The 24,215-nt window shown below is 44.0% G+C and overlaps 2 protein-coding genes across 4 annotated transcripts; both read right to left on the minus strand.

The window, feature by feature from the left end:
- Positions 1-3,825: 3,825 nt before the first annotated feature.
- Positions 3,826-17,012, minus strand: LOC135498467 (uncharacterized). 3 transcript variants are annotated; one of them, XM_064788742.1, is made up of 10 exons: positions 16,866-17,012; positions 13,805-14,202; positions 13,324-13,503; positions 8,459-8,530; positions 8,030-8,059; positions 7,571-7,764; positions 7,172-7,353; positions 6,662-6,829; positions 6,334-6,455; positions 3,826-6,022 (listed from the first exon to the last, which is right to left on the minus strand). In XM_064788742.1, exons 2-10 carry the CDS (start codon positions 14,104-14,106, stop codon positions 4,438-4,440), a joined length of 2,835 nt encoding a protein of 944 aa, XP_064644812.1. In that variant the 5' UTR covers positions 14,107-14,202; positions 16,866-17,012; the 3' UTR covers positions 3,826-4,437. The 3 variants fall into 3 exon arrangements, with proteins under 3 accessions (XP_064644812.1, XP_064644813.1, XP_064644814.1); XM_064788743.1 differs by lacking the exons at positions 13,324-13,503; positions 13,805-14,202; positions 16,866-17,012 and adding an exon at positions 9,719-10,678; XM_064788744.1 differs by lacking the exons at positions 13,324-13,503; positions 13,805-14,202; positions 16,866-17,012 and adding an exon at positions 9,195-9,716.
- Positions 17,013-17,538: 526 nt separating this feature from the next.
- Positions 17,539-23,192, minus strand: LOC135498073 (equistatin-like). The gene is made up of 4 exons (XM_064788230.1): positions 23,038-23,192; positions 18,560-18,704; positions 18,253-18,350; positions 17,539-17,814 (listed from the first exon to the last, which is right to left on the minus strand). The coding sequence occupies exons 1-4, from the start codon at positions 23,084-23,086 to the stop codon at positions 17,627-17,629; spliced, it is 480 nt and encodes a 159-aa protein (XP_064644300.1). The 5' UTR covers positions 23,087-23,192; the 3' UTR covers positions 17,539-17,626.
- Between the last annotated feature and the right edge of the window lie 1,023 nt (positions 23,193-24,215).

A 24,215-nucleotide genomic window follows, 5' to 3' on the forward strand; every position in this document is an offset into this window, starting at 1 on the left:
ATGTACCGGATGAGGAGCTAGCTATTCAAGGTGTATCAAAGACAATAGGTTGTTCTCTTCAAAGGATGAGATGTATTGGATGAGGAGCTAGCTATTTAAGGTGTATCAAAGACAGTAGGATGCTCTCTTCAAAGGATGAGATGTACCGGATGAGGAGCTAGCTATTCAAGGTGTATCAAAGACAGTAGGTTGTTCTCTTCAAAGGATGAGATGTATTGGATGAGGAGCTAGCTATTTAAGGTGTATCAAAGACAGTAGGTTGCTCTCTTCAAAGGATGAGATGTACTGGATGAGGAGCTAGCTATTCAAGGTGTATCAAAGACAGTAGGATGCTCTCTTCAAAGGATGAGATGTACCGGATGAGGAGCTAGCTATTCAAGGTGTATCAAAGACAATAGAATGCTCTCTTCAAAGGATGAGATGTACCGGATGAGGAGCTAGCTATTCAAGGTGTATCAAAGACAGTAGGTTGCTCTCTTCAAAGGGTGGGATGTACCGGATGAGGAGCTAGCTACTCAAGGTGTATCAAAGACAGTAGGTTGCTCTCTTCAAAGGATGAGATGTACCGGATGAGGAGCTAGCTATTCAAGGTGCATCAAAGACAGTAGGTTGCTCTCTTCAAAGGGTGGGATGTACTGGATCAGGACCATGCTATTCAAGATGTCTCAAAGACAATAGGTTGTTCTCTTCAAAGGGTGAGATGTACTGGATGAGGAGCTTGCTATTCAAGGTGTATCAAAGACAGTAGGTTGCTCTCTTCAAAGGATGAGATGTACTGGATGAGGAGCTAGCTATTCAAGGTGTATCAAAGACAGTAGGTTGCTCTCTTCAAAGGATGAGATGTACTGGATGAGGAGCTAGCTATTCAAGGTGTATCAAAGACAGTAGGATGTTCTCTTCAAAGGGTGAGATGTACTGGATGAGGAGCTAGCTATTCAAGGTGTCTCAAAGACAGTAGGTTGTTCTCTTCGAAGGGTGAGACGTACTGGATGAGGAGCTAGCTATTCAAGGTGTCTCAAAGACAGTAGGTTGTTCTCTTCAAAGGATGAGATGCACTGGATGAGGAGCTAGCTATTCAAGGTGTCTCAAAGACAGTAGGTTGTTCTCTTCAAAGGGTGAGATGTACTGGATGAGGAGCTAGCTATTCAAGGTGTCTCAAAGACAGTAGGATGTTCTCTTCAAAAGGTGAGATGTACTGGATGAGGAGCTAGCTATTCAAGGTGTATCAAAGACAATAGGTTGTTCTCTTCAAAGGGTGAGATGTACTGGATAAGGAGCTAGCTATTCAAGGTGTATCAAAGACAGTAGGATGTTCTCTTCAAAGGGTGAGATGTACTGGATAAGGAGCTAGCTATTCAAGGTGTATCAAAGACAGTAGGATGTTCTCTTCAAAGGATGAGATGTACTGGATGAGGAGCTAGCTATTCAAGGTGTCTCAAAGACAGTAGGATGTTCTCTTCAAAGGGTGAGATGTACTGGATGAGGAGCTAGCTATTCAAGGTGTATCAAAGACAGTAGGATGTTCTCTTCAAAGGGTGAGATGTACTGGATGAAGAGCTAGCTATTCAAGGTGTCTCAAAGACAGTAGGTTGTTCTCTTCAAAGGATGAGATGTACTGGATGAGGAGCTAGCTATTCAAGGTGTATCAAAGACAGTAGGATGTTCTCTTCAAAGGGTGAGATGTACTGGATGAGGAGCAAGCTATTCAAGGTGTATCAAAGACAGTAGGTTGTTCTCTTCAAAGGGTGAGATGTACTGGATGAGAAGCTAGCTATTCAAGGTGTATCAAAGACAGTAGGTTGCTCTCTTCAAAGGGTGAGATGTACTGGATGAGGAGCTAGCTATTCAAGGTGTATCAAAGACAATAGGTTGTTCTCTTCAAAGGATGAGATGTACCGGATGAGGAGCTAGCTATTCAAGGTGTATCAAAGACAGTAGGATGTTCTCTTCAAAAGGTGAGATGTACTGGATGAGGAGCTAGCTATTCAAGGTGTATCAAAGACAGTAGGATGTTCTCTTCAAAGGGTGAGATGTACTGGATGAGGAGCAAGCTATTCAAGGTGTATCAAAGACAGTAGGTTGTTCTCTTCAAAGGATGACATGTACTGGATGAGGAGCTTGCTATTCAAGGTGTATCAAAGACAGTAGGTTGTTCTCTTCAAAGAGTGAGATGTACTGGATAAGGAGCTAGCTATTCAAGGTGTATCAAAGACAGTAGGTTGTTCTCTTCAAAGGGTGAGATGTACTGGATGAGAAGCTAGCTATTCAAGGTGTATCAAAGACAGTAGGTTGTTCTCTTCAAAGGGTGAGATGTACTGGATGAGGAGCTAGCTATTCAAGGTGTATCAAAGACAGTAGGTTGCTCTATTCAAAGGATGAGATGTACTGGATGAGGAGCTTGCTATTCAAGGTGTATCAAAGACAATAGGTTGTTCTCTTCAAAGGATGAGATGTACTGGATAAGGAGCTAGCTATTCAAGGTGTATCAAAGACAATAGGTTGTTCTCTTCAAAGGGTGAGATGTACTGGATGAGGAGCTAGCTATTCAAGGTGTATCAAAGACAGTTAGGTTGCTCTCTTCAAAGGATGAGATGTACCGGATGAGGAGCTAGCTATTCAAGGTGTATCAAAGACAATAGGTTGTTCTCTTCAAAGGGTGAGATGTACTGGATGAGGAGCTAGCTATTCAAGGTGTATCAAAGACAATAGGTTGTTCTCTTCAAAGGATGAGATGTACCGGATGAGGAGCTAGCTATTCAAGGTGTATCAAAGACAGTAGGATGTTCTCTTCAAAAGGTGAGATGTACTGGATGAGGAGCTAGCTATTCAAGGTGTATCAAAGACAGTAGGATGTTCTCTTCAAAGGGTGAGATGTACTGGATGAGGAGCAAGCTATTCAAGGTGTATCAAAGACAGTAGGTTGTTCTCTTCAAAGGATGACATGTACTGGATGAGGAGCTTGCTATTCAAGGTGTATCAAAGACAGTAGGTTGTTCTCTTCAAAGGGTGAGATGTACTGGATAAGGAGCTAGCTATTCAAGGTGTATCAAAGACAGTAGGTTGTTCTCTTCAAAGGGTGAGATGTACTGGATGAGAAGCTAGCTATTCAAGGTGTATCAAAGACAGTAGGTTGTTCTCTTCAAAGGGTGAGATGTACTGGATGAGGAGCTAGCTATTCAAGGTGTATCAAAGACAGTAGGTTGCTCTATTCAAAGGATGAGATGTACTGGATGAGGAGCTTGCTATTCAAGGTGTATCAAAGACAATAGGTTGTTCTCTTCAAAGGATGAGATGTACTGGATAAGGAGCTAGCTATTCAAGGTGTATCAAAGACAATAGGTTGTTCTCTTCAAAGGGTGAGATGTACTGGATGAGGAGCTAGCTATTCAAGGTGTATCAAAGACAGTTAGGTTGCTCTCTTCAAAGGATGAGATGTACCGGATGAGGAGCTAGCTATTCAAGGTGTATCAAAGACAATAAGTTGTTCTCTTCAAAGGGTGAGATGTACTGGATGAGGAGCTAGCTATTCAAGGTGTCTCAAAGACAATAGGTTGTTCTCTTCAAAGGGTGAGATGTACTGGATGAGGAGCTAGCTATTCAAGTATATAACGTGTTTGAGCAAGTACGGCAAACTGATGATCGTTCTTACATCAGCCATGGTATGTGCATCGGCTAAATTCGAATATGTTTATCATCAGTACTGTATAGAAAGGTGGACTGTCTATTTTTACTTGTTTTGAGACGCAAGGTGAAGAAGCATTCTTGGTGATTACTCACTTACTATCATATTCCAATTACAACGCGTCATAACAGTAACGATATAGAATTTGTGAATATTTTTGTGATTTATTACAACCTTGTAAACAAATACTAACACTATATACATGTACCAGAGACAGGAATGCTCTATGTAAGAGTGACAACTCTTATTGTAACGTTACAAAGGCAGCAGAAAAAAAGGCACGCGAAACGTACGGCACAATACCTGCATGCAGCTCGGGTTCAACATTTAGCAAAAACGTTAAAGGAAACATGCATAATTACATATTCACTGTCATCACAGTTAGGTTATCACAGGTCCGCTTTGACAGTGCTCTAGTAGAGCAATAAAGGAAAACTAATCTCAATTTTCAAGCCTTCTTTGACATCTAACTTCCCGTTAAGGATAATTAGAAGGATGGAAAACTGTTCTACCCTCTCATTAATGTTGGCCGGGACGTACGTGATGTTGGCTAAACCGTTCATTAGAGAAGGCTCTCAGTTCATCGGGCCAGTTGGGCTAATATTTCATGAGAAGAGACATGTTCCTACCTCAATGTGTTGCTCTTTCCTAGCAGAACAACAATCCGACAAAGGATCTACTGTATTTAGGCTGCCTTCATGCTCAATTAAAGCTAAAATCATAACCAACGGTAAAATCGGACTCTTTCCTCAACTCTAAGTACAATGACCACGCAACTGTTGGGCATTAAGATGACCAAAGCTATCAAACACGTGTTGTCGCCCATCAATGATATTTTCTCTCAAATCTACGTTGGTTTCGGGGAAAACGTGGTGCAGTTTTTTATGTGCGTCTGACTTTGTGAAGCTATTTTGAATTTGTAAGAGACTGGTTTGAGGCCTTGGTGTGTTTGAATCACCTTTCCACTGGAATCGGGCATCGTTCTTATAGTCAATGTTATAGTGGGGGAACTGGGCCTGGTAAGCTGTGTTGAACTGTTCCGAGGCGCCGTCCAACACTTTCCCAGGAAAGAAGGTGGTCGAGTTGGAAGCAAACTGGTCTCGGTCATCATCGTATGTGCCTCGCCGCTTTGTAGCCACTCCAAACGTAATTGTTTTCTTCCCCTCGTGGTTACTCTTTGATGAAGCAAAGCTAAAGGCATTCTTCTTGACGTCTTCCATGTAACCCTGGCCTTGGTCTCCTCTTGGTTGAACAAGGCTTGAATTGCGCCAGTCATATTGCGCCTCTGTGCTTTGATACTGCGTGTCCGCAACATTAACACCCGGGTTTGGTACACTGAGCCCCATGGGGGCGCTCCTGATTCTTATTGGCTCGGCACCAGCTCCGGTAGCCACCGTCAAGTTATCAGCAAACTGGACCGTCTTGCCTCCTCGTCTCTGGGCTGCATAGGGGCGGACATTGCCGAGGTTCTGGTTTGCTTGTGACATCACCATAAGGGACTCCTGCCTAGCTTCTGGGTCGATCTCATCCTCTTGCAGATACTTGGGGTGATTATAATTCCGTCCGTGTTCACTCTCCGTGTTGATGAGGTTCTTCTCCACCACATTGACCCTGGCAGTCCGCGGCGACTGGTGTAACTGTTTCCTTTGCTCGGCCTCTTGCCTATAATGTGGCTCCAACACCTCCGTGGGAGACAGCTTACCAGAGACGTACAAGCCATTACGACTCGACTGAATATATTTACTACTTGCCAAAGCGGCATCCATCCCCGAGTTCAATCTTGTCGGATAATTGATGGCATCTACATGTGAGTTCATAGTATTCATAATCTCCGGGCCACTCCTCTCGAGTTCAGTCATACTATTGGTGAGCCTCTCTGGTAGGTAGCTGGTCTTATATAGACCCGCCCTCTCCTCATTGTATTTCCCCTCATGCTCATAGAATACCTTAGGCTTCTCCTTCTCATGAACGATCTTATACTTATGATTTAGAGTCTCAATATCATGGTTAGGAGTGGCCGCTTCGAGAAGCTTCCAGCGATTCCCTGCCTCGACCTGTTGGAATCGCTCCTTCTGCGCATCCTTCATCTCCTCCAAGTAGCTCTTGTCTTTCCCTCCGGGTGGCCCGACCTGTTTCATAGGATTTTCATCCGGTTCTCCGGCCCTCGCCTTCGTCTCTGCTAGCGCCTGTAGCCCAGTGTCGCTGTGGAAAGCTTCTCCCATTGCCCGCCATCGCTCGTGTTCGTGCTTACTACCCGGACTGTCAGCACCTTCAGGAAGACTGACGTAGTCACGACCATTCAAGAGGCGGTGTTCTTCTAACTCACGATGGGTCATTTTCCTGCAAGAGAAATGTTAGTTGGGTTGAAAGAATCAGTGTTACATCGTGACAAGATGCCAGTGTGGGTGATGGTAACAGTAGAAGAGTTGAGAAACAGTCATGCCAGAGTATGCCAAGTGCGTATTTTAATGCATTGACTTCCTGACAAAAGCCTCGCTTCTGACAGAAGCATGGTCAGAACCTTCTGTTGACATAAACTGTTGGCAATCCACGTGGGATGAAATGCTCATGATGGACGAACTGTCCAAACAAAGTCAAGTTATCATCGGAAAGTGATCGGATATTGGAGTGGTCCTGATCATTGTCCTCACCTGGGTGTGGCCTGCTGGTTTTGCTCGTGGATGACCTGGGATGGCGGAGGAGGAACTAACTGCCTCGCTATCCTCCCTTCGATGGGTTGGGGAGGGTCATAGGTGCGGAGCGAACGCGGGTACTGCAAGGGAAACAAGGCTCAGTTGGAAGAGGTCAGAAACATCTATTCATCACAAGCAGAATCATGTCAGTATCGGTTGTTATTCAGAGGACGCTTTTCCTTCAATAGTTATTGGCCCGTGGCATTTGATTGTACATGATCAGAGTCTTGCAGTTCAAATGATACAACTTAGATTAGGAATGATTGGTCGTGACATCAGCGCTTACCAAGTTGTCATCAATCTCGCCCGTCTGGTTCAGTTTCAGTACTTTCTCATCAAAGTTATCTAGTGATAAAGCATTACTAGGGCCGAGGCCGGTATGATTTAGATCATAGGTCGTCTGCCATTGGCCACGCTCGATGTTCCTTAATGTGTTGGCGGTTTTTGGTGCAATCTGGAGAGAACAAGACACTGAGTTAAACATATCAAAAGAGATAAAAAGATCGATGCGACATTCCTCGATGCGCCATTTTGGAATGTCGCAGTTCCTTTACTTGCACGATATGGGCTCATGATCGCGAAAATATTCTGGTTCCAGAGTGTGTAGTTCATCATTTTAAACCACACGACAAGATGTGATTATGCGACCCTGCGATCTAACCCAAGCTAGAAGCAAAGAATCCATTGTTGGTATATGCTAGGCATAATTATCCAATGCACTTTTAACTTAAAGGTGTTGACACTCGATTTTAGTCATACCTCGTGTTACCTGCCTTCAGACATCTCTCTACCTTACCTGTTGGCTGGGCGGCCTCTTCTCTAAATTGGGCACCAGTGTCTTGGGTGGAGATGGGTAGTATTGTTGCTGTCCACCATGGGTCTTGACCTTCTGGTCGAACCCCTGGTCCCCGGGCCAACTCAGGCCTTTCTTCAAAGACTCGGGGACCAGTCTAACGATTTCCTTTCGCATTCCACTCCCTGGTAAAAAAGAAGGCATCAGTATAATGCCAGCTAAGTGGTTCTGCATACAAGTCAGTGTAGCAATGAGGCTGTGTTGTATACGTAATTTAATCGCCTTCACAACCCATCTCAGTAAATGATTCCATGCCTGTCCCACAGAAGAAAACGGCCTAAAATCTCCACTGCTGTTTTCTCGTCAGAAACTCAGATAAACTTGCAGTCCAATCAGACTCACCTTTGGTTTTGGACACCACAATGACGTCATATGGATTCGAGGGCACCTCGTGATCCTTCGGCAAGTTTCCTTTGGCGTCGACACCACGTTTCGGATCTTCTGGAGACTCGGCGAATTTAGGGAAAACCGCATTTCTCGGTGTGTGAGAACTGTAAGGGTGTTCAGCTGGGTAGGATTTGTTTATCATGGAATCTCTATGAAGAGGAAATAATGATTAGGAATGCTGTAGTTCTCACGACACATGCAACAACAGAGAGAGCGGGAGAGAGTTCTCTAAAGCAGACCCCATTTTCATGCTTTTGTGTACGCGGATATCTTCTCGGAGTGTTAGTTAGTTTGCAGTGATACGGATCGCACACTTCATAAAACGAACCGAAACATCATAATATCCAAAGCTAAGTGATTGTCATAATGAAATGACCAGGAGCAACGTCAACGTTTATCGGTAAGGAGACTTACTGGAATGCAATATCTTGTGGGCGAGGAACGCTGCAATATGAAAGCAAATACTGTATTATGTAAAACGGAAAGCTGTATTCATGGACAAAACCGCTTCACAGATGAGGGCAAAGTAGTCAGAGTTACAACTGTGAAGCACTCAAGTTGGTTCTGGTGTAAATTTGGATCAAATCAAATGGCTTTTCATCCTTTCATTCTCCTTCACTTCAATAAGATTCGTCAATTTGAGAACATAAACACGCCCTGCACTGCAATGTTGTAATGCATTAGTTACATCCTCTGTAGCCGGGTTGGTTGATGTGTCACCTACGATGGACCAAGTACTCATTTCACAAAGCTACCCAGGAATGATCGGGTCAAGAGACGAAGAGAAGTGATGGCCTCACAAGAGAATGTAACAAGCCCATTTCGTGCCCGATCTATACTCACAGCTGGTCGTTCAGGCGTATATTGCTCCTCTTTAGTTGGGTCAAGTCATAGTACTGCTGGATGGGAACGTCCCTGCAAGATCCAAGAATAAACAGGATGATGACCCGGACAGTGAAAGACAAATGGTCATTCTCTGCTGGAAAACAGGGATGGCATAAGGCAAGAGGTCGGTTGTTGACTAACTAGAATAGGTCACACTATAGTGCCAGGTGAGATCAACCCGATAAGCTGGAGGTCGGTTGTTGACCAACTAGAATATGTCACACTATAGTGCCGGGTGAGATCAGCCCGTTAAGCTGGAGGTCGGTTGTTGACCAACTAGAATATGTCACACTATAGTGCCAGGTGAGATCAGCCCGTTAAGCTGGAGGTCGGTTGTTGACCAACTAGAATATGTCACACTATAGTGCCAGGTGAGATCAGCCCGTTAAGCTGGAGGTCGGTTGTTGACCAACTAGAATATGTCACACTATAGTGCCAGGTGAGATCAGCCCGTTAAGCTGGAGGTCGGTTCATTACTAACTAGAATATGTCACACTATAGTGAGGAGAGCTGTAAATCACCACTCTACAAACTCAATCGATATCAGCACCTCAAATATTCATGCCAGTCATAACAGGTTGTAATACATAGCACATTAAGGTGAAAGCTTAGCTGGAATTAATGCTTTCTATCGACCACTGTGTTGAAGGGAGCATGCTATAGCAATGATAAAGTTAGATTGAGTTTCAACCACATGGTGTGTCAACTTGGAATCAGACACAAAGTGACACTGGATGTCTTCTCGCCAAGGTTCACACATAATGCATTTACCGCTGACGTCAGTCTTTGTCCATCGCTCGTTCTTGTCATATGACACATGGGAAGTGTTCTGCCGAATGATAAGTTCGGTAATATGAGTGAAATTTTCTTGATGACCAAAGCGGTTTATGCAGCGAAAAAAACATAACTTAATCTTTAAATGCGCAGCACACTTGGTAATGGAGAATCACCAATGCTCTTAAGCCAGAGTACAGTAGTTCTATAGCTGAGGTCGCGGCCACTTTAAGCCTAATGTCTCTCTGGATGGATCACGAAATAAGTACCTTAATCCCATAGTGTTAGACAAGCAAGGCATATTCTAGGTCGCCCTCGATCATACATATATATTTGGTTGATAAATGGGCTTTTTACGTTATGATAGAGAAGTCATAAAGCTCGGTCAAAAAGGGAGGAGTTCACAGATATCAGTATACACAGTCTACTTGTATTACACGTTACCTTGTGTGCCAAGTTGGACCTTTAGGTAGCCAAATATCGGAATGCTTGGTGTTTCCTGTCCCCCATTCAACAGGAAGGCCTTGGGCCCGCTCAAGCGGCGGTAAGATCTTAAGAGATGTCATTCTCACTCCTACGTAAACATCAGCAAGTCTGAATTTGAAGGAACACCACTACTGCTAGTCCTGTACCATGTCCAAACCTTCAATGGCGTCCCTCGGTCGCTAAGCACACTTTACGCCTGCGCTAACGAAACGTTCGTTCTTACGTCAGTTTGTATATAGCACACTGGATTAGCCGATTAGGCCTGTGAAAAATATACATAAGCTCGCCAAAATGCATAATATTTTAAATAATTTTATCGTTATTTCGTCTGGAGACACACGCTTATTTGACTAGTTTACGCAGTGAGGCCATGATAATTATCGACCACATTAGATAGTACATGTACATCATACATCGTCATGAAAGTGGTTTGTAATTGCCAATGTGGGCGTAGTTTGACATAGCTCAAAGAACCTTGGTCCTGATAAAAAGACACACATTCCAAAAAGACTCATAAATATATGATAATGGCCAGAGATTAAGAATTAAAACTGTGGGGAACTTAGCAACCCGGGAGAGTGTTGGGGTTAGTTGGTATGATTAGAAACCTCCATAATAATGCTGAATCATGTCGGCGATGTTCACGTATGCTCGATATAAGTGCCACTGAGAAATTTCTAGTTGTCTTCAAACTTCTTAAAACCGACTTCAGGCAATGCTGTACAACAATAAACTTGTCATCAATATTATCACCAAGTATGCACGATCATGACCTCTTCAGCTGGATGACTAAACCACTTGCAGTCATGCTTACCCTTAATCAATAGTTTTAGCCATCGCCATCTTGCGACCAATGCCGACATCGCTCTCGGTTTCGACGAATCCCTATCGATTGTTCGGCTCAACTGTAATCATTCTTGTTTCCTTGGGAGTCTTCCCATAAGGAATGAATTGTTGACAAGTGTGTTTAAGTGTGGATCCCTGAAGCGAGGTTAATCGCTTTCACTAAAATAAATGGTATTCCCCATAATGTTTCAATTATTATCTGAGAGTAGGTGTTCACGGATTCAGTTCTACTCATAGTTTCATCGAAACTAACAAAACTAAAAGGACAAAACGTGTTTCCCGATTGTGAAATCGCGAGTCATATATAAAGTCCTGCGCGCCAGTGAACAGATATTACCAAACATTATCACTCTGAGAAAGGTTGAAAGTGTGTCTCCTGAGGCATTGCTCGATAAAGGACTAAACGACTAAATAAACCGAACAGATCCGATAAGAATGGATAGCTATTTGATTCAACTGTCTGATGGCATGGCTATACCGCAAGGGCTGAAGACTAAGGGCAGCACGATGGTAGACAGGGTCTTCAGGTGTTTGAAGCAGAGATCACGCTTTTCATTGGATAGATTACGGCCGTTAGGAGGCCTGGCTAAAGCAACATCCGTCTGGTACAAAGTGGACTATGATTGTGTTGTTTATGTCAATGACGTCACTCCTCCTTTTAGAGATAATGTCATCGATGAGTTCCAGGACATTCTGTTGCTGAGCTTTAACCTGACAGAAGCAGACTTCAAAGTGTGCCCGCGTTCTCTGCAGTTCTCAATAGATGGCGTTGACTTTGACTTGCTTCCCGCCACGAACATGGTGCCACCAAACGACAGGTCAGGTGACACTGTGATGACGCAACACAGGTTTATGCTGCAGAAGATTACAAGGTCACGTGATCTACGGAAAGCCGCGAACGACAACAGTGCAGGCTTGACCGAAGCTTCGGTAGAGTTCGTCAAAAGACAAACCCCATTTGTCCACAGGGTCGCACGACTCGGAAAGTTCTGGAACACCACGATATTCTACCCGAAGTACCTGTCCGGGCGATCTTCTATCATGGAGACGCTAGCGATCAAGGCAGGACAGGAAGAGGAACAAGCTAACAAATACAAGCCATCTATCCTGAGAGCGTTCAGGCTCTTCCTCGTCAGAGTCCGGGACATTCGCAGTACCAACTTAGGATTCTACGAGTTTTACAGGGCGGCAGACGTGCCTGACCACATCAGACAGGCACGGCCTCTATTATTGGACCCGAGCAACCCATACAATAACTTTCTTCATGGACTAAAAGAGGACACCGCTGACGTTTTCATAAAATGTGCTGTCGAAACGTTGCGGCGCTTTGACAAAGTGGAACTGCAAGGCTTGTGTGGAATGCCGCCTGATATCTTCTCACTGTTCGAACCGCAACCACCGGTGCACGATTTCATAACAAAGCTTGGCTTTGTCTTGCCCTCGAGTTGGTTAGCGGATACACGCACGACCACCTCCACCGGGCAGCCGCACCTGCATATCCGTCGTAAAGATGTCATACAGCCCAAATTTCTGGATTGTATCAAGCTCGTGTTTGCAGCTATGGCTGAGCTGGTGAGGTACAATTCAATGTTTCACAACAGATCAGCAAGTAATGATTCTGTTGTTCAGTCGGTAAACGGAAAACTCAAAGAATTCATTGACTCCAGTATTAAGGGGGGCCAACACCTCGCCTGGGGTCCATCGAGTGAGTCACACGAGGCGTATGACGTCACATTTGAGATTCCGGTTGGAGCAGACGGTACCAATACTGTACGTATCAGTGCTAAGTGGGGACAGTTGTGAACAGGAGGAACAATATTTGAACAAGAAGAGCTAGCTTATTTGCAGATTTGGTTTGTTAATTACAACTTTGGGCCTTTTTCGTTTAAATTCATTGTCGGTCCAACTTCTGTCAGGATGGTTGAACAGCTGAGAAGGTTATAGTGATATAATGTTTCATTCAAGGACATAATGATTTTCGAAGATACTCTAGCTCCAGCGAAAAAAATTTTCAGGGTTAGCGTAAGGGTTAGTAGAAAATAGTCAAAATTCTGAAAAATGTTCAAAGTTTTCGGACTGACGATGTTCGTTCATTTTGAGCAGAAAACAAAAACCAGTGAAAAAAAAATGGACTTAGAAATTTTTTCAACTTTCAGTCAGTTCAAAATTTCGAAAAATGTTCAAGTCAAAAGAGTTTTGGGACTGATGATGTTGGTTCATTTTGAGCAGAAAACAAAAAAAACAGTAAAAAAATTCTTGGACTTTGGAATTTTTTTAGGGTTAGGGTAAGGGTTAGCAGGAAAAGTCAAACTTCTGAAAAATGTTCAAAATCAAAGAAGTTTTGGGACTGAAAAAAACCAATGAAGAAAACATTTGGACTTAGCGAGGAATGGCTGTAGTTTCATGAGTAAAGGCTTACTCTCCCTGAAGACTGAGTGTGACTTTGAAAACGTTCGTTTGAACAAAACTCGAGTTTGGAGCCGGCTCATGGCATCACTCTATTTAGATGTATATACATGTATGTACAATGAAATCAAGGAATCCTTTCGTGTTGCGAAAGAATTGATCATGTTTATGTATTTAGTGATAAATGTTTAAACTGTAAAACATCGTTCGTTTTACTTGATGGTGTAAGTTGTATCCCATTCGCTGGAACATCGCGAATGCTGCCAATATACATACACCAAACACAGCAGCCAGACTGGTCAATCACTTACCTTGGCTTCAGCTTGAAACCCGTGGAAAGATGATGGGGAAGCACTTTGTACCTTATTGAAATATCATCAGCTGTGGCTTGGTCCCTCGACCAGGCATTGGCTGAGCTGGGGCATTTACGGAGATGTGATTGGATAGGATTGGGATCACGTGATGTGTGGAGACTATCGTCACGGAAAGACCTGCAAAGGACAGAGGTCAATCAGCGCACCCAGTGTCTGTGCAATTGTCGAACAAGGGGCCTGCACAACTTTTATCTTTAAATTCATCTCCAGTGTGTAAGTCCATGCATTTACTGGCAAATGGCAATTTTGGTGTCTGTACTTTGAGAAGCCTCGAGTCGTCTAGAAAACCTCACAAGTGCATGTCCGCTGTACATGTTAGCAAATCTGATTCGTCTAAGACGCTCTCAACTCGTTCTTATCTAAATAACTTGAGTGGGGCCCGGCTTGAATTAGAAGAGTAGTAAGTTTGTCAACTTACACTTTCATCTCTCCTCCAACTTTCCTCAGATTCAGACGAGGCATCCCGTCATTTCCCCACTCATCCACGTTGTTCTCTGGATCCTCAAAAGAACTGTACGTTCTGTAATTGGGCAGCTCGCCTCCGTTTAGGCCATACTCTACTGGCTGAAGTGGGTCACATGGGAGAACATTGGTCAGGTAATAAGGAAACGGAGTAGGTAGGAATGAAGGAGTCTGGTAAGGTTCATATTGCCTGTACGATACCAGGCCTAGCTCCTTCTCACGGTTTAAGGCATAACGCTCGCCTAATGCTAAAGCCATATTGAAGATGACACAGCTCTCTCTGTCAAAGACTTGATATTCACAGGTTCCGAATCGAACTATTCACACTCATGTTGTCCATGGTCGACAGGATATCTGAATAACACAAGAAAAATCTGTAACTTATCAAACCCGAAACAATCCTATCAAAACACCTTCATCGGATTAGACTGCATATCTGTACCAAAAATAACATGTTTAAACAAGCGTCGTCAATTTGTGCCTTTACATGTCGGTTCCCGTGTAGATAAGTTGAATCCGTGTTAAACCCATTTACTGTAAACCCAAGATGCCCAAGGCTTGAGACACCTTTATCGATTATTAGTAGGAATTGTCTTATTAAGGCGATGTTACTGGTTCCAACATGTTGATCAATGGTGAGGTGATATTTCAGGAATGTCGTAAATTGAGGATACATGTATGCATGTTTAACAAAACGTCAGAGACGAATCATGCAGAGACAGAGACGATTGAGACACTTAATAACCGCTAGAGGCTATTTTTCGGTGTGGAGAGATGAGTCGCCGACAGTGGCACCATGCCAGTAGTCACTATGCTATAGTATCGATGTAGAAGGGTAGATCACATAGGGAGAGAGTATCAGCATCGTACGGTGCTATGTTATCGGTGCGGAAGGATCGGTCACAGGGGGAGAGAGTAGCAGCCTTGAGTGACAGTAGCACTGGGCTATGTTATCGGTGTGGATCAACGGACAGGTCACAAAGGGAGATAAAAAGTCAGTGAATACTAGATCATGTAATCGGTGTAGAACGACAGGTCACAGAGGGAGAGAGTACGAGCCTTGAGTGCCAGTGAATACGAGGCTATGTTATCCGTGTGGAAGGGGTACCGCGGAAGGACAGGTCACAGAGGGAGAGAGTACCTGCCAAGAGTGCCAGTAAATACCAGGCTGCGTTATCGGTAGAGGAGGACAGGTCACAGAGGGAGAGAGTACCAGCACCGAGCGCTAGTGAATACAGGGCTATGTTATCAGTGTGGAAGGACAGGTCACAGAGGGAGAGAGTACCAGCACCGAGCGCTAGTGAATACAGGGCTATGTTATCAGTGTGGAAGGACAGGTCATAGAGGGAGAGAGTACCAGCACCGAGCGCTAGTGAATACAGGGCTATGTTATCAGTGTGGAAGGACAGGTCATAGAGGGAGAGAGTACCAGCACCGAGTGCCATTATACACTTTCCCCTTTTTGACACAGAAACTGTTCGATTTCGTTTATCGCCATGTAACATAACCATTATACCGATTACTTGCGAAACACAAATTGTTTGCCCGTGACATCTAGAACGATATTTTTAACAACACTTTGCACACATGGTGATACTTATACTTCTTTTTAAAATTCGACACTGTATTGGAAAATAACCATAGGTAACTTTTATCAAATGAAGAGTAGAATGGTATCTGCGTTCAACCTGAGGTCAGATGATCATCGTTCTCTATCTATCTTCCAACAGTCATCTTCACGAGCAAATCGTGTGTACATAATGGATAACTAAAACCCCGTTGATAGCCTATTGAGCCTTTTCTTAAGGACACTAAAGTCATGGACTAAACATATCCTATTTCTTATACAGTTCTTAACAAATGTAAGAATAAATACGACAGTGTTTGCAGACTGAACGCATATAGCTGACATTACGCATGTTCGCTGAGGCTTTCAAAGTCAGTGCCAGTCCAACCATTCTCGCGCCACATGTACAACCTCATAATCGAAGCCATTCAAACATTAGAGCAGATCTCTGTGCAGGAAACACCAGCGGTAAAACTGTCGGTCGATTAGTGATCCCTCCCTGACCAGTGTCTTCATAGTGATCCCTCCCTGACCAGTGTCTTCATAGTGATCCCTCCCTGACCAGTGTCTTCATAGTGATCCCTCCCTGACCAGTGTCTTCATAGTGATCCCTCCCTGACCAGTGTCTTCATAGTGATCCCTCCCTGACCAGTGTATTCATAGTGATCCCTCCCTGACCAGTGTCTTCATAGTGATCCCTCCCTGACCAGTGTCTTCATAGTGATCCCTCCCTGACCAGTGTCTTCATAGTGATCCCTCCCTGACCAGTGTCTTCATAGTGATCCCTCCCTGACCAGTGTCTTCATAGTGATCCCTCCCTGACCAGTGTCTTCATAGTGATCCCTCCCTGACCGGTGTCTTCATAGTGATCCCTCCCTGACCGGTGTCTTCATAGTGATCCCTCCCTGACCGGTGTCTTCATAGTGATCCCTCCCTGACCAGTGTCTTCATAGTGATCCCTCCCTGACCAGTGTCTTCATAGTGATCCCTCCCTGACCAGTGTCTTCATAGTGATCCCTCCCTGACCAGTGTCTTCATAGTGATCCCTCCCTGACCAGTGTCTTCATCATAACCGGTTTCAGAAAGGAATGAATGGGTGACACCATGGTTAAGTCATTATATATAATTAGGTGTCATCAAGACTGACGTAGGCATATTATATCGTAACATATGAATATGTATTAGGTTCACTGGTAGCAACCAATATGAACATCCTGTGCCATTTCATGCCAGGCACTGTAATGTAATGCTACAAGGTGAACCAAGGGGTACTTTCTGTAGAGGAAGTAAGCTCTGGCTGTGGCCAAAAAGAGATGGATTCTAACAAAGCTCTGATACGAATATCCGTGATACTAATCTTCCTTGACGGTGCGATAGTCGATACGAGCCAAAAGCTAAACAAGGAAGGACGAGCCCCTGGCAATGTATCTATACAAACAATATATCTTACCTAACATATGTACTTATCGGTTGATATTCAACATGAAGCCATCTATTAGTCCACTTCTGTTGTGCTTGACTGAGTGATCTCCCAAACCCAATACAAGTGGATCAGACAATGGGGCACTGTCATGATTGTTCATGGACTATAAACGCTTCTCAAATAGACCATTCACATATCACCAAGGTGCCATACCACATACCATTCATGGCAGACGACACTCAAGTGAGTGTACGCATGCGCAAGCACTGTCGCCAGGGCATAGGGTATTATGTATGTCGGCACATCTCGGCAGTAGATATCGAAATCAGCTGCTGTTGAGCAAGTCGCAGTGCTGAAGGATATTTTGGTTTAACAAGCCCGTCGTCTGGAGCGACGCGACGCGAGAACCTAGCTCCTTTGCAAGAACTCATCAATCGTCAATGGAGAATACCTTGGAGAACGCCTGATGATTGACCAAGAGAGATATTTGAGCTGAAAAAATTTCTGAGTACAAAATTTTTTTTTCACTTTTTTTTCGCTCAAATCAAGACCAACATCACCAATATCATCAGTCCCAAAACTTTTTTGAAAATTTTTCAAATGAAAAAATGTCTAAGTACAAAATCCATGAGAAGGTAAGTAAGTCTTGCCTGAAGCAAGTGAATATAGTTTGAAAGGACGTAAAAAGAAGGTTTGAATGTGGAGAAACGTGCTGATCTTTATCAACCTTTAATCATCAGATAGTGGAAGTCCCAGATACACACAGAGGGACGACAACATTTAAGGCTTTAGCATTGTAGTGTATCACTCTCTCCAATAGGTACGCCACCATTGCCGGCATTGTTTCCAAGCTCATCAGCGCAGTAGCAGACACTGCCGAGACACTGGACGGCTTTGTAGTTCCCATTGTCTTCACATGAGAATGACTTTCCGATCAGACCAGTCTGCTGATACTCGTAGAAATCACGGGCACAATCTGGAAAGGAATCAATCTATTAATGTTCACACCGACATACAGATGATCCAGATGCCACTAGAATGCGTTTTGCCTTTATTGCGCTGGCGTGCGTTCATGGCCATGGTATGCGTTCATGGCCCTGGTGTGCGTTCATAGCACTGGTGCGCGTTCATAGCACTGGTGCGCGTTCATGGCACTGGTGTGCCTTCATGGCACTGGTGGGCTTCAGCCAGTTTGAACAACCCTGTTGAACAACACACGGTTCAGTGGAATGAACGGTTAAAAGGAGATACAGGGAAATGGTGCAGGGCACTGATTCCACTGACACCATAGTCATCGTTGGTACAAACACCTGAAGTGGGCAACTGGCGACGGAGAGCCTCTTTTAACATTCAGCAATAGCACGAATCGTCACGTTGAGATCGAGGGACCGATTCAACTCCCCGGCAAACTTACTGCAATTCATGCCGTTGCCCACGCCCGCCCCCTTTCCTTCCATGTTGTTGTTGTTGTGATCGCCAATGGAAGTGCCATCCTTGGCGGCGCAGTAACAGCTGCAAGTAGAGGGAACTTTTGTCAAGAAGCCGACTGAGGACTCTCATCCATGTGCCTAGATTTACTTATTGGATGAAATTATTTGGAGGTACTATTAATTTATGGTGATAAGTTGTTTACTGTTCTGCTTAGGTTTTAGAATACCGTATGCAAATTGCATAACATATGTAATTGTAATCCTGTACGTTGTCTGCGTCAGGCTACTTACTACCCAGATGCTCCGTAGCACTGCACCCTGGCGAAAGTTCCATCTTCTTCGCATCTAAAGTATGGTAGGTCCATGATGTCGGTGCCCTTGGCCCTGGCTTCCTCCAGCAGCCTCGCATTATCATCGTTCTTCTGGGTGCATGGGCCTGTGAGATGTTATGAGGGTTATTACAACCACCAACCTGAACACTTTCATTATGACAGGATTCTTGTGAAGGTTAAGAGCTTGACGTGGTTGTATTTGGGGTCATATATCAAGGATATGAACTGCCTCCGGTAAAGTTCAGATTGGACTCTTGTGAAGGTTAAGAGCTTGACGTGGTTCTATTTGGGGTCATATATCAAGGATATGAACTGCCTCCGGTAAAGTTCAGATTGGACTCTAGTGAAGGTTAAGAGCTTGGCGTGGTTGTATTTGGGGTCATATATCAAGGATATGAACTGCCTCCGGTAAAGTTCAGATTGGACTCTAGTGAAGGATAAGAGCTTGACGTGGTTGTATTTGGGGTCATATATCAAGGATATGAACTGCCTCCGGTAAAGTTCAGATTGGACTCTAGTGAAGGATCAGAGCTTGACGTGGTTGTATTTGGGGTCATATATCAAGGATATGAACTGCCTCCGGTAAAGTTCAGATTGGACTCTAGTGAAGGATAAGAGCTTGACGTGGTTGTATTTGGGGTCATATATCAAGGATATGAACTGCCTCCGGTAAAGTTCAGATTGGACTCTAGTGAAGGATCAGAGCTTGACGTGGTTGTATTTGGGGTCATATATCAAGGATATGAACTGCCTCCGGTAAAGTTCAGATTGGACTCTAGTGAAGGATAAGAGCTTGACGTGGTTGTATTTGGGGTCATATATCAAGGATATGAACTGCCTCCGGTAAAGTTCAGATTGGACTCTAGTGAAGGATCAGAGCTTGACGTGGTTGTATTTGGGGTCATATATCAAGGATATGAACTGCCTCCGGTAAAGTTCAGATTGGACTCTAGTGAAGGATCAGAGCTTGACGTGGTTGTATTTGGGGTCATATATCAAGGATAGGAACTGCCTCCGGTAAAGTTCAGATTGGACTCTAGTGAAGGATCAGAGCTTGACGTGGTTGTATTTGGGGTCATATATCAAGGATATGAACTGCCTCCGGTAAAGTTCAGATTGGACTCTAGTGAAGGATCAGAGCTTGACGTGGTTCTATTTGGGGTCATATATCAAGGATAGGAACTGCCTCCGGTAAAGTTCAGATTGGACTCTAGTGAAGGATCAGAGCATGACGTGGTTGTATTTGGGGTCATATATCAAGGATAGGAACTGCCTCCGGTAAAGTTCAGATTGGACTCTAGTGAAGGATCAGAGCTTGACGTGGTTGTATTTGGGGTCATATATCAAGGATATGAACTGCCTCCGGTAAAGTTCAGATTGGACTCTAGTGAAGGATCAGAGCTTGACGTGGTTGTATTTGGGGTCATATATCAAGGATATGAACTGCCTCCGGTAAAGTTCAGATTGGACTCTAGTGAAGGATCAGAGCTTGACGTGGTTGTATTTGGGGTCATATATCAAGGATATGAACTGCCTCCGGTAAAGTTCAGATTGGACTCTAGTGAAGGATCAGAGCTTGACGTGGTTCTATTTGGGGTCATATATCAAGGATATGAACTGCCTCCGGTAAAGTTCAGATTGGACTCTAGTGAAGGTTAAGAGCTTGACGTGGTTGTATTTGGGGTCATATATCAAGGATATGAACTGCCTCCGGTAAAGTTCAGATTGGACTCTAGTGAAGGATCAGAGCTTGACGTGGTTGTATTTGGGGTCATATATCAAGGATATGAACTGCCTCCGGTAAAGTTCAGATTGGACTCTAGTGAAGGATAAGAGCTTGACGTGGTTGTATTTGGGGTCATATATCAAGGATATGAACTGCCTCCGGTAAAGTTCAGATTGGACTCTAGTGAAGGATAAGAGCTTGACGTGGTTCTATTTTGGGTCATATATCAAGGATAGGAACTGCCTCCGGTAAAGTTCAGATTGGACTCTAGTGAAGGATCAGAGCTTGACGTGGTTGTATTTGGGGTCATATATCAAGGATATGAACTGCCTCCGGTAAAGTTCAGATTGGACTCTAGTGAAGGATCAGAGCTTGGCGTGGTTCTATTTGGGGTCATACATCAAGGATAGGAACTGCCTCCGGTAAAGTTCAGATTGGACTCTAGTGAAGGATCAGAGCTTGACGTGGTTGTATTTGGGGTCATATATCAAGGATATGAACTGCCTCCGGTAAAGTTCAGATTGGACTCTAGTGAAGGATAAGAGCTTGACGTGGTTGTATTTGGGGTCATATATCAAGGATATGAACTGCCTCCGGTAAAGTTCAGATTGGACTCTAGTGAAGGATAAGAGCTTGACGTGGTTGTATTTGGGGTCATATATCAAGGATATGAACTGCCTCCGGTAAAGTTCAGATTGGACTCTAGTGAAGGATAAGAGCATGACGTGGTTCTATTTGGGGTCATATATCAAGGATATGAACTGCCTCCGGTAAAGTTCAGATTGGACTCTAGTGAAGGATCAGAGCTTGACGTGGTTGTATTTGGGGTCATATATCAAGGATATGAACTGCCTCCGGTAAAGTTCAGATTGGACTCTAGTGAAGGATAAGAGCATGACGTGGTTCTATTTGGGGTCATATATCAAGGATATGAACTGCCTCCGGTAAAGTTCAGATTGGACTCTAGTGAAGGATCAGAGCTTGATGTGGTTGTATTTGGGGTCATATATCAAGGATATGAACTGCCTCCGGTAAAGTTCAGATTGGACTCTAGTGAAGGATCAGAGCTTGACGTGGTTGTATTTGGGGTCATATATCAAGGATATGAACTGCCTCCGGTAAAGTTCAGATTGGACTCTAGTGAAGGATCAGAGCTTGACGTGGTTGTATTTGGGGTCATATATCAAGGATATGAACTGCCTCCGGTAAAGTTCAGATTGGACTCTAGTGAAGGATCAGAGCTTGACGTGGTTGTATTTGGGGTCATATATCAAGGATATGAACTGCCTCCGGTAAAGTTCAGATTGGACTCTAGTGAAGGATAATAGCATGACGTGGTTCTATTTGGGGTCATATATCAAGGATATGAACTGCCTCCGGTAAAGTTCAGATTGGACTCTAGTGAAGGATCAGAGCTTGACGTGGTTGTATTTGGGGTCATATATCAAGGATATGAACTGCCTCCGGTAAAGTTCAGATTGGACTCTAGTGAAGGATCAGAGCTTGACGTGGTTGTATTTGGGGTCATATATCAAGGATATGAACTGCCTCCGGTAAAGTTCAGATTGGACTCTAGTGAAGGATCAGAGCTTGACGTGGTTGTATTTGGGGTCATATATCAAGGATATGAACTGCCTCCGGTAAAGTTCAGATTGGACTCTAGTGAAGGATCAGAGCTTGACGTGGTTGTATTTGGGGTCATATATCAAGGATATGAACTGCCTCCGGTAAAGTTCAGATTGGACTCTAGTGAAGGATCAGAGCTTGACGTGGTTGTATTTGGGGTCATATATCAAGGATATGAACTGCCTCCGGTAAAGTTCAGATTGGACTCTAGTGAAGGATCAGAGCTTGACGTGGTTGTATTTGGGGTCATATATCAAGGATATGAACTGCCTCCGGTAAAGTTCAGATTGGACTCTAGTGAAGGATCAGAGCTTGACGTGGTTCTATTTGGGGTCATATATCAAGGATATGAACTGACTCCGGTAAAGTTCAGATTGGACTCTAGTGAAGGATAAGAGCATGACGTGGTTCTATTTGGGGTCATATATCAAGGATAGGAACTGCCTCCGGTAAAGTTCAGATTGGACTCTAGTGAAGGATCAGAGCATGACGTGGTTCTATTTGGGGTCATATATCAAGGATATGAACTGCCTCCGGTAAAGTTCAGATTGGACTCTAGTGAAGGATAAGAGCATGACGTGGTTCTATTTGGGGTCATATATCAAGGATAGGAACTGCCTCCGGTAAAGTTCAGATTGGACTCTAGTGAAGGATAAGAGCATGACGTGGTTCTATTTGGGGTCATATATCAAGGATATGAACTGCCTCCGGTAAAGTTCAGATTGGACTCTAGTGAAGGATAAGAGCATGACGTGGTTCTATTTGGGGTCATATATCAAGGATATGAACTGCCTCCGGTAAAGTTCAGATTGGACTCTAGTGAAGGATAAGAGCATGACGTGGTTCTATTTGGGGTCATATATCAAGGATATGAACTGCCTCCGGTGAATTTCAGATTGGACTCTTGTGCCTTCTTCCAGTAAGGTTTACTGTGATTCCCTGCAGTCCACTCGGAATGATATCAATAGAATCTTAACCCTGGTGTTCTACAATACACTCGACCAATAAGGAACCATTTCATACTAGAGACCAAACCATGAAAACAAAACACGAGTCATGCTCTAAGCCTGTGTGCTGCAACCTACCTTTGGCTAATACCACGCCCACACACGCTAACAGGACAAACTTCCACATCTTTGCTGTCAGAAGATCACCCTTTAACAAATGAAAAATGTTTGACTTGAAGCGAAGTTCATATTTATAGCCTGGCTCATGAGACCGATAGATTAAAAGACATTGGCTGACAAGTGAGTGGTCATGGTAAAAATAGGACACGCCAATTAGTATTTTTGTTAACGAGGTCTATAGAGGTCTATAGATTCGTGAAAAGTTGCCAGCAAGGCTATCATTGCGAGAAATACGGCCAGTTGGATGTTGGAAGAAGAAGAGTGAGCAATCCTAATTGCCCTTCGCGGAAATATTACGAGCAGAAGTGAGTTTGTGTTCTGAGGTAAGCGGCCTTTTTAACGCGAACTTGAAATGGTTGGCTCGGCCTAGACGCAAGGTTATCAATGGCAACACAACATGTGGCCAGAGATATCTCTCCGAGATGAGCGTGGTCAGATCAGATTAGACTAGTCGTTCTTCAAACACAAACACTATCATTAAGGGAATCCATTGAGATGACACTAACATGACAACTGCCTGTATACAGTACCAGGACAATCTAATATCGGGGTCAATGTGAGTCATGTCAGTATAGACATGACATTCCTTCGACCCTCCTTAGCATTTCACACTATGGCCATCAGAGTCGGATAGATAATTCGGGGATCAAAATCCGACAACTTCTTTTGGAGAATCACTGTCGAATTACCCACCCCTCTACTGGTTAGGCTACAACAGCCCAACGTTTGCCCTTTGAGAACATCTCTTCGTTGTAGATGCCTCGGGCCCAATGATCCTCCTGATTCAGTACATAAATGGACTATTCCAGAAATGACCCAGGGAAGAATCTGGGTACTTTATCAAAGTGATTCCCTACATCAATGCCAGATATTCTATCTGGTTGAACCAATGTTGACAACACATTTATGAACTCGGAAAAAACGGTTATATTTTCACATGGGTATTTGAGAGATCGTCCGATAATTAACATGATTTAAAGGTGGAGACTTCTCGCATTTGATTGTGTGACGCTGGCCAGGACAGCGAGTCTGCAATTCTGATTGGTCAACCACCGAAGCCCAGCATACCTGGCGAATTGTAGCCCTTGATCTAAAGAATGGACCCTGAGACACCTTCTCGAGGGCCATCGATGTAT

Source organism: Lineus longissimus, chromosome 13 (assembly GCF_910592395.1).
Source record: "Lineus longissimus chromosome 13, tnLinLong1.2, whole genome shotgun sequence".
Lineage (NCBI taxonomy): Eukaryota > Metazoa > Nemertea > Pilidiophora > Heteronemertea > Lineidae > Lineus > Lineus longissimus.

Excerpts from the sequence above, each read along its gene's own strand:
- LOC135498467 (XM_064788742.1), bottom strand. The coding sequence starts at position 14,106 with ATGGCTTTAGCATTAGGCGAGCGTTATGCCTTAAACCGTGAGAAGGAG. Across the intron at positions 8,531-13,323 it reads GGTTTCAAGCTGAAGCCAAG|GGACGTTCCCATCCAGCAGT; the intron begins GTAAGTGATTGA and ends TGGATCTTGCAG. Across the intron at positions 7,765-8,029 it reads CCACAAGATATTGCATTCCA|AGATTCCATGATAAACAAAT; the intron begins GTAAGTCTCCTT and ends TCCTCTTCATAG.
- LOC135498073 (XM_064788230.1), bottom strand. The coding sequence starts at position 23,086 with ATGTGGAAGTTTGTCCTGTTAGCGTGTGTGGGCGTGGTATTAGCCAAA. Across the intron at positions 18,705-23,037 it reads GGGCGTGGTATTAGCCAAAG|GCCCATGCACCCAGAAGAAC; the intron begins GTAGGTTGCAGC and ends AACATCTCACAG. Across the intron at positions 17,815-18,252 it reads GGGCAACGGCATGAATTGCA|ATTGTGCCCGTGATTTCTAC; the intron begins GTAAGTTTGCCG and ends ATTCCTTTCCAG.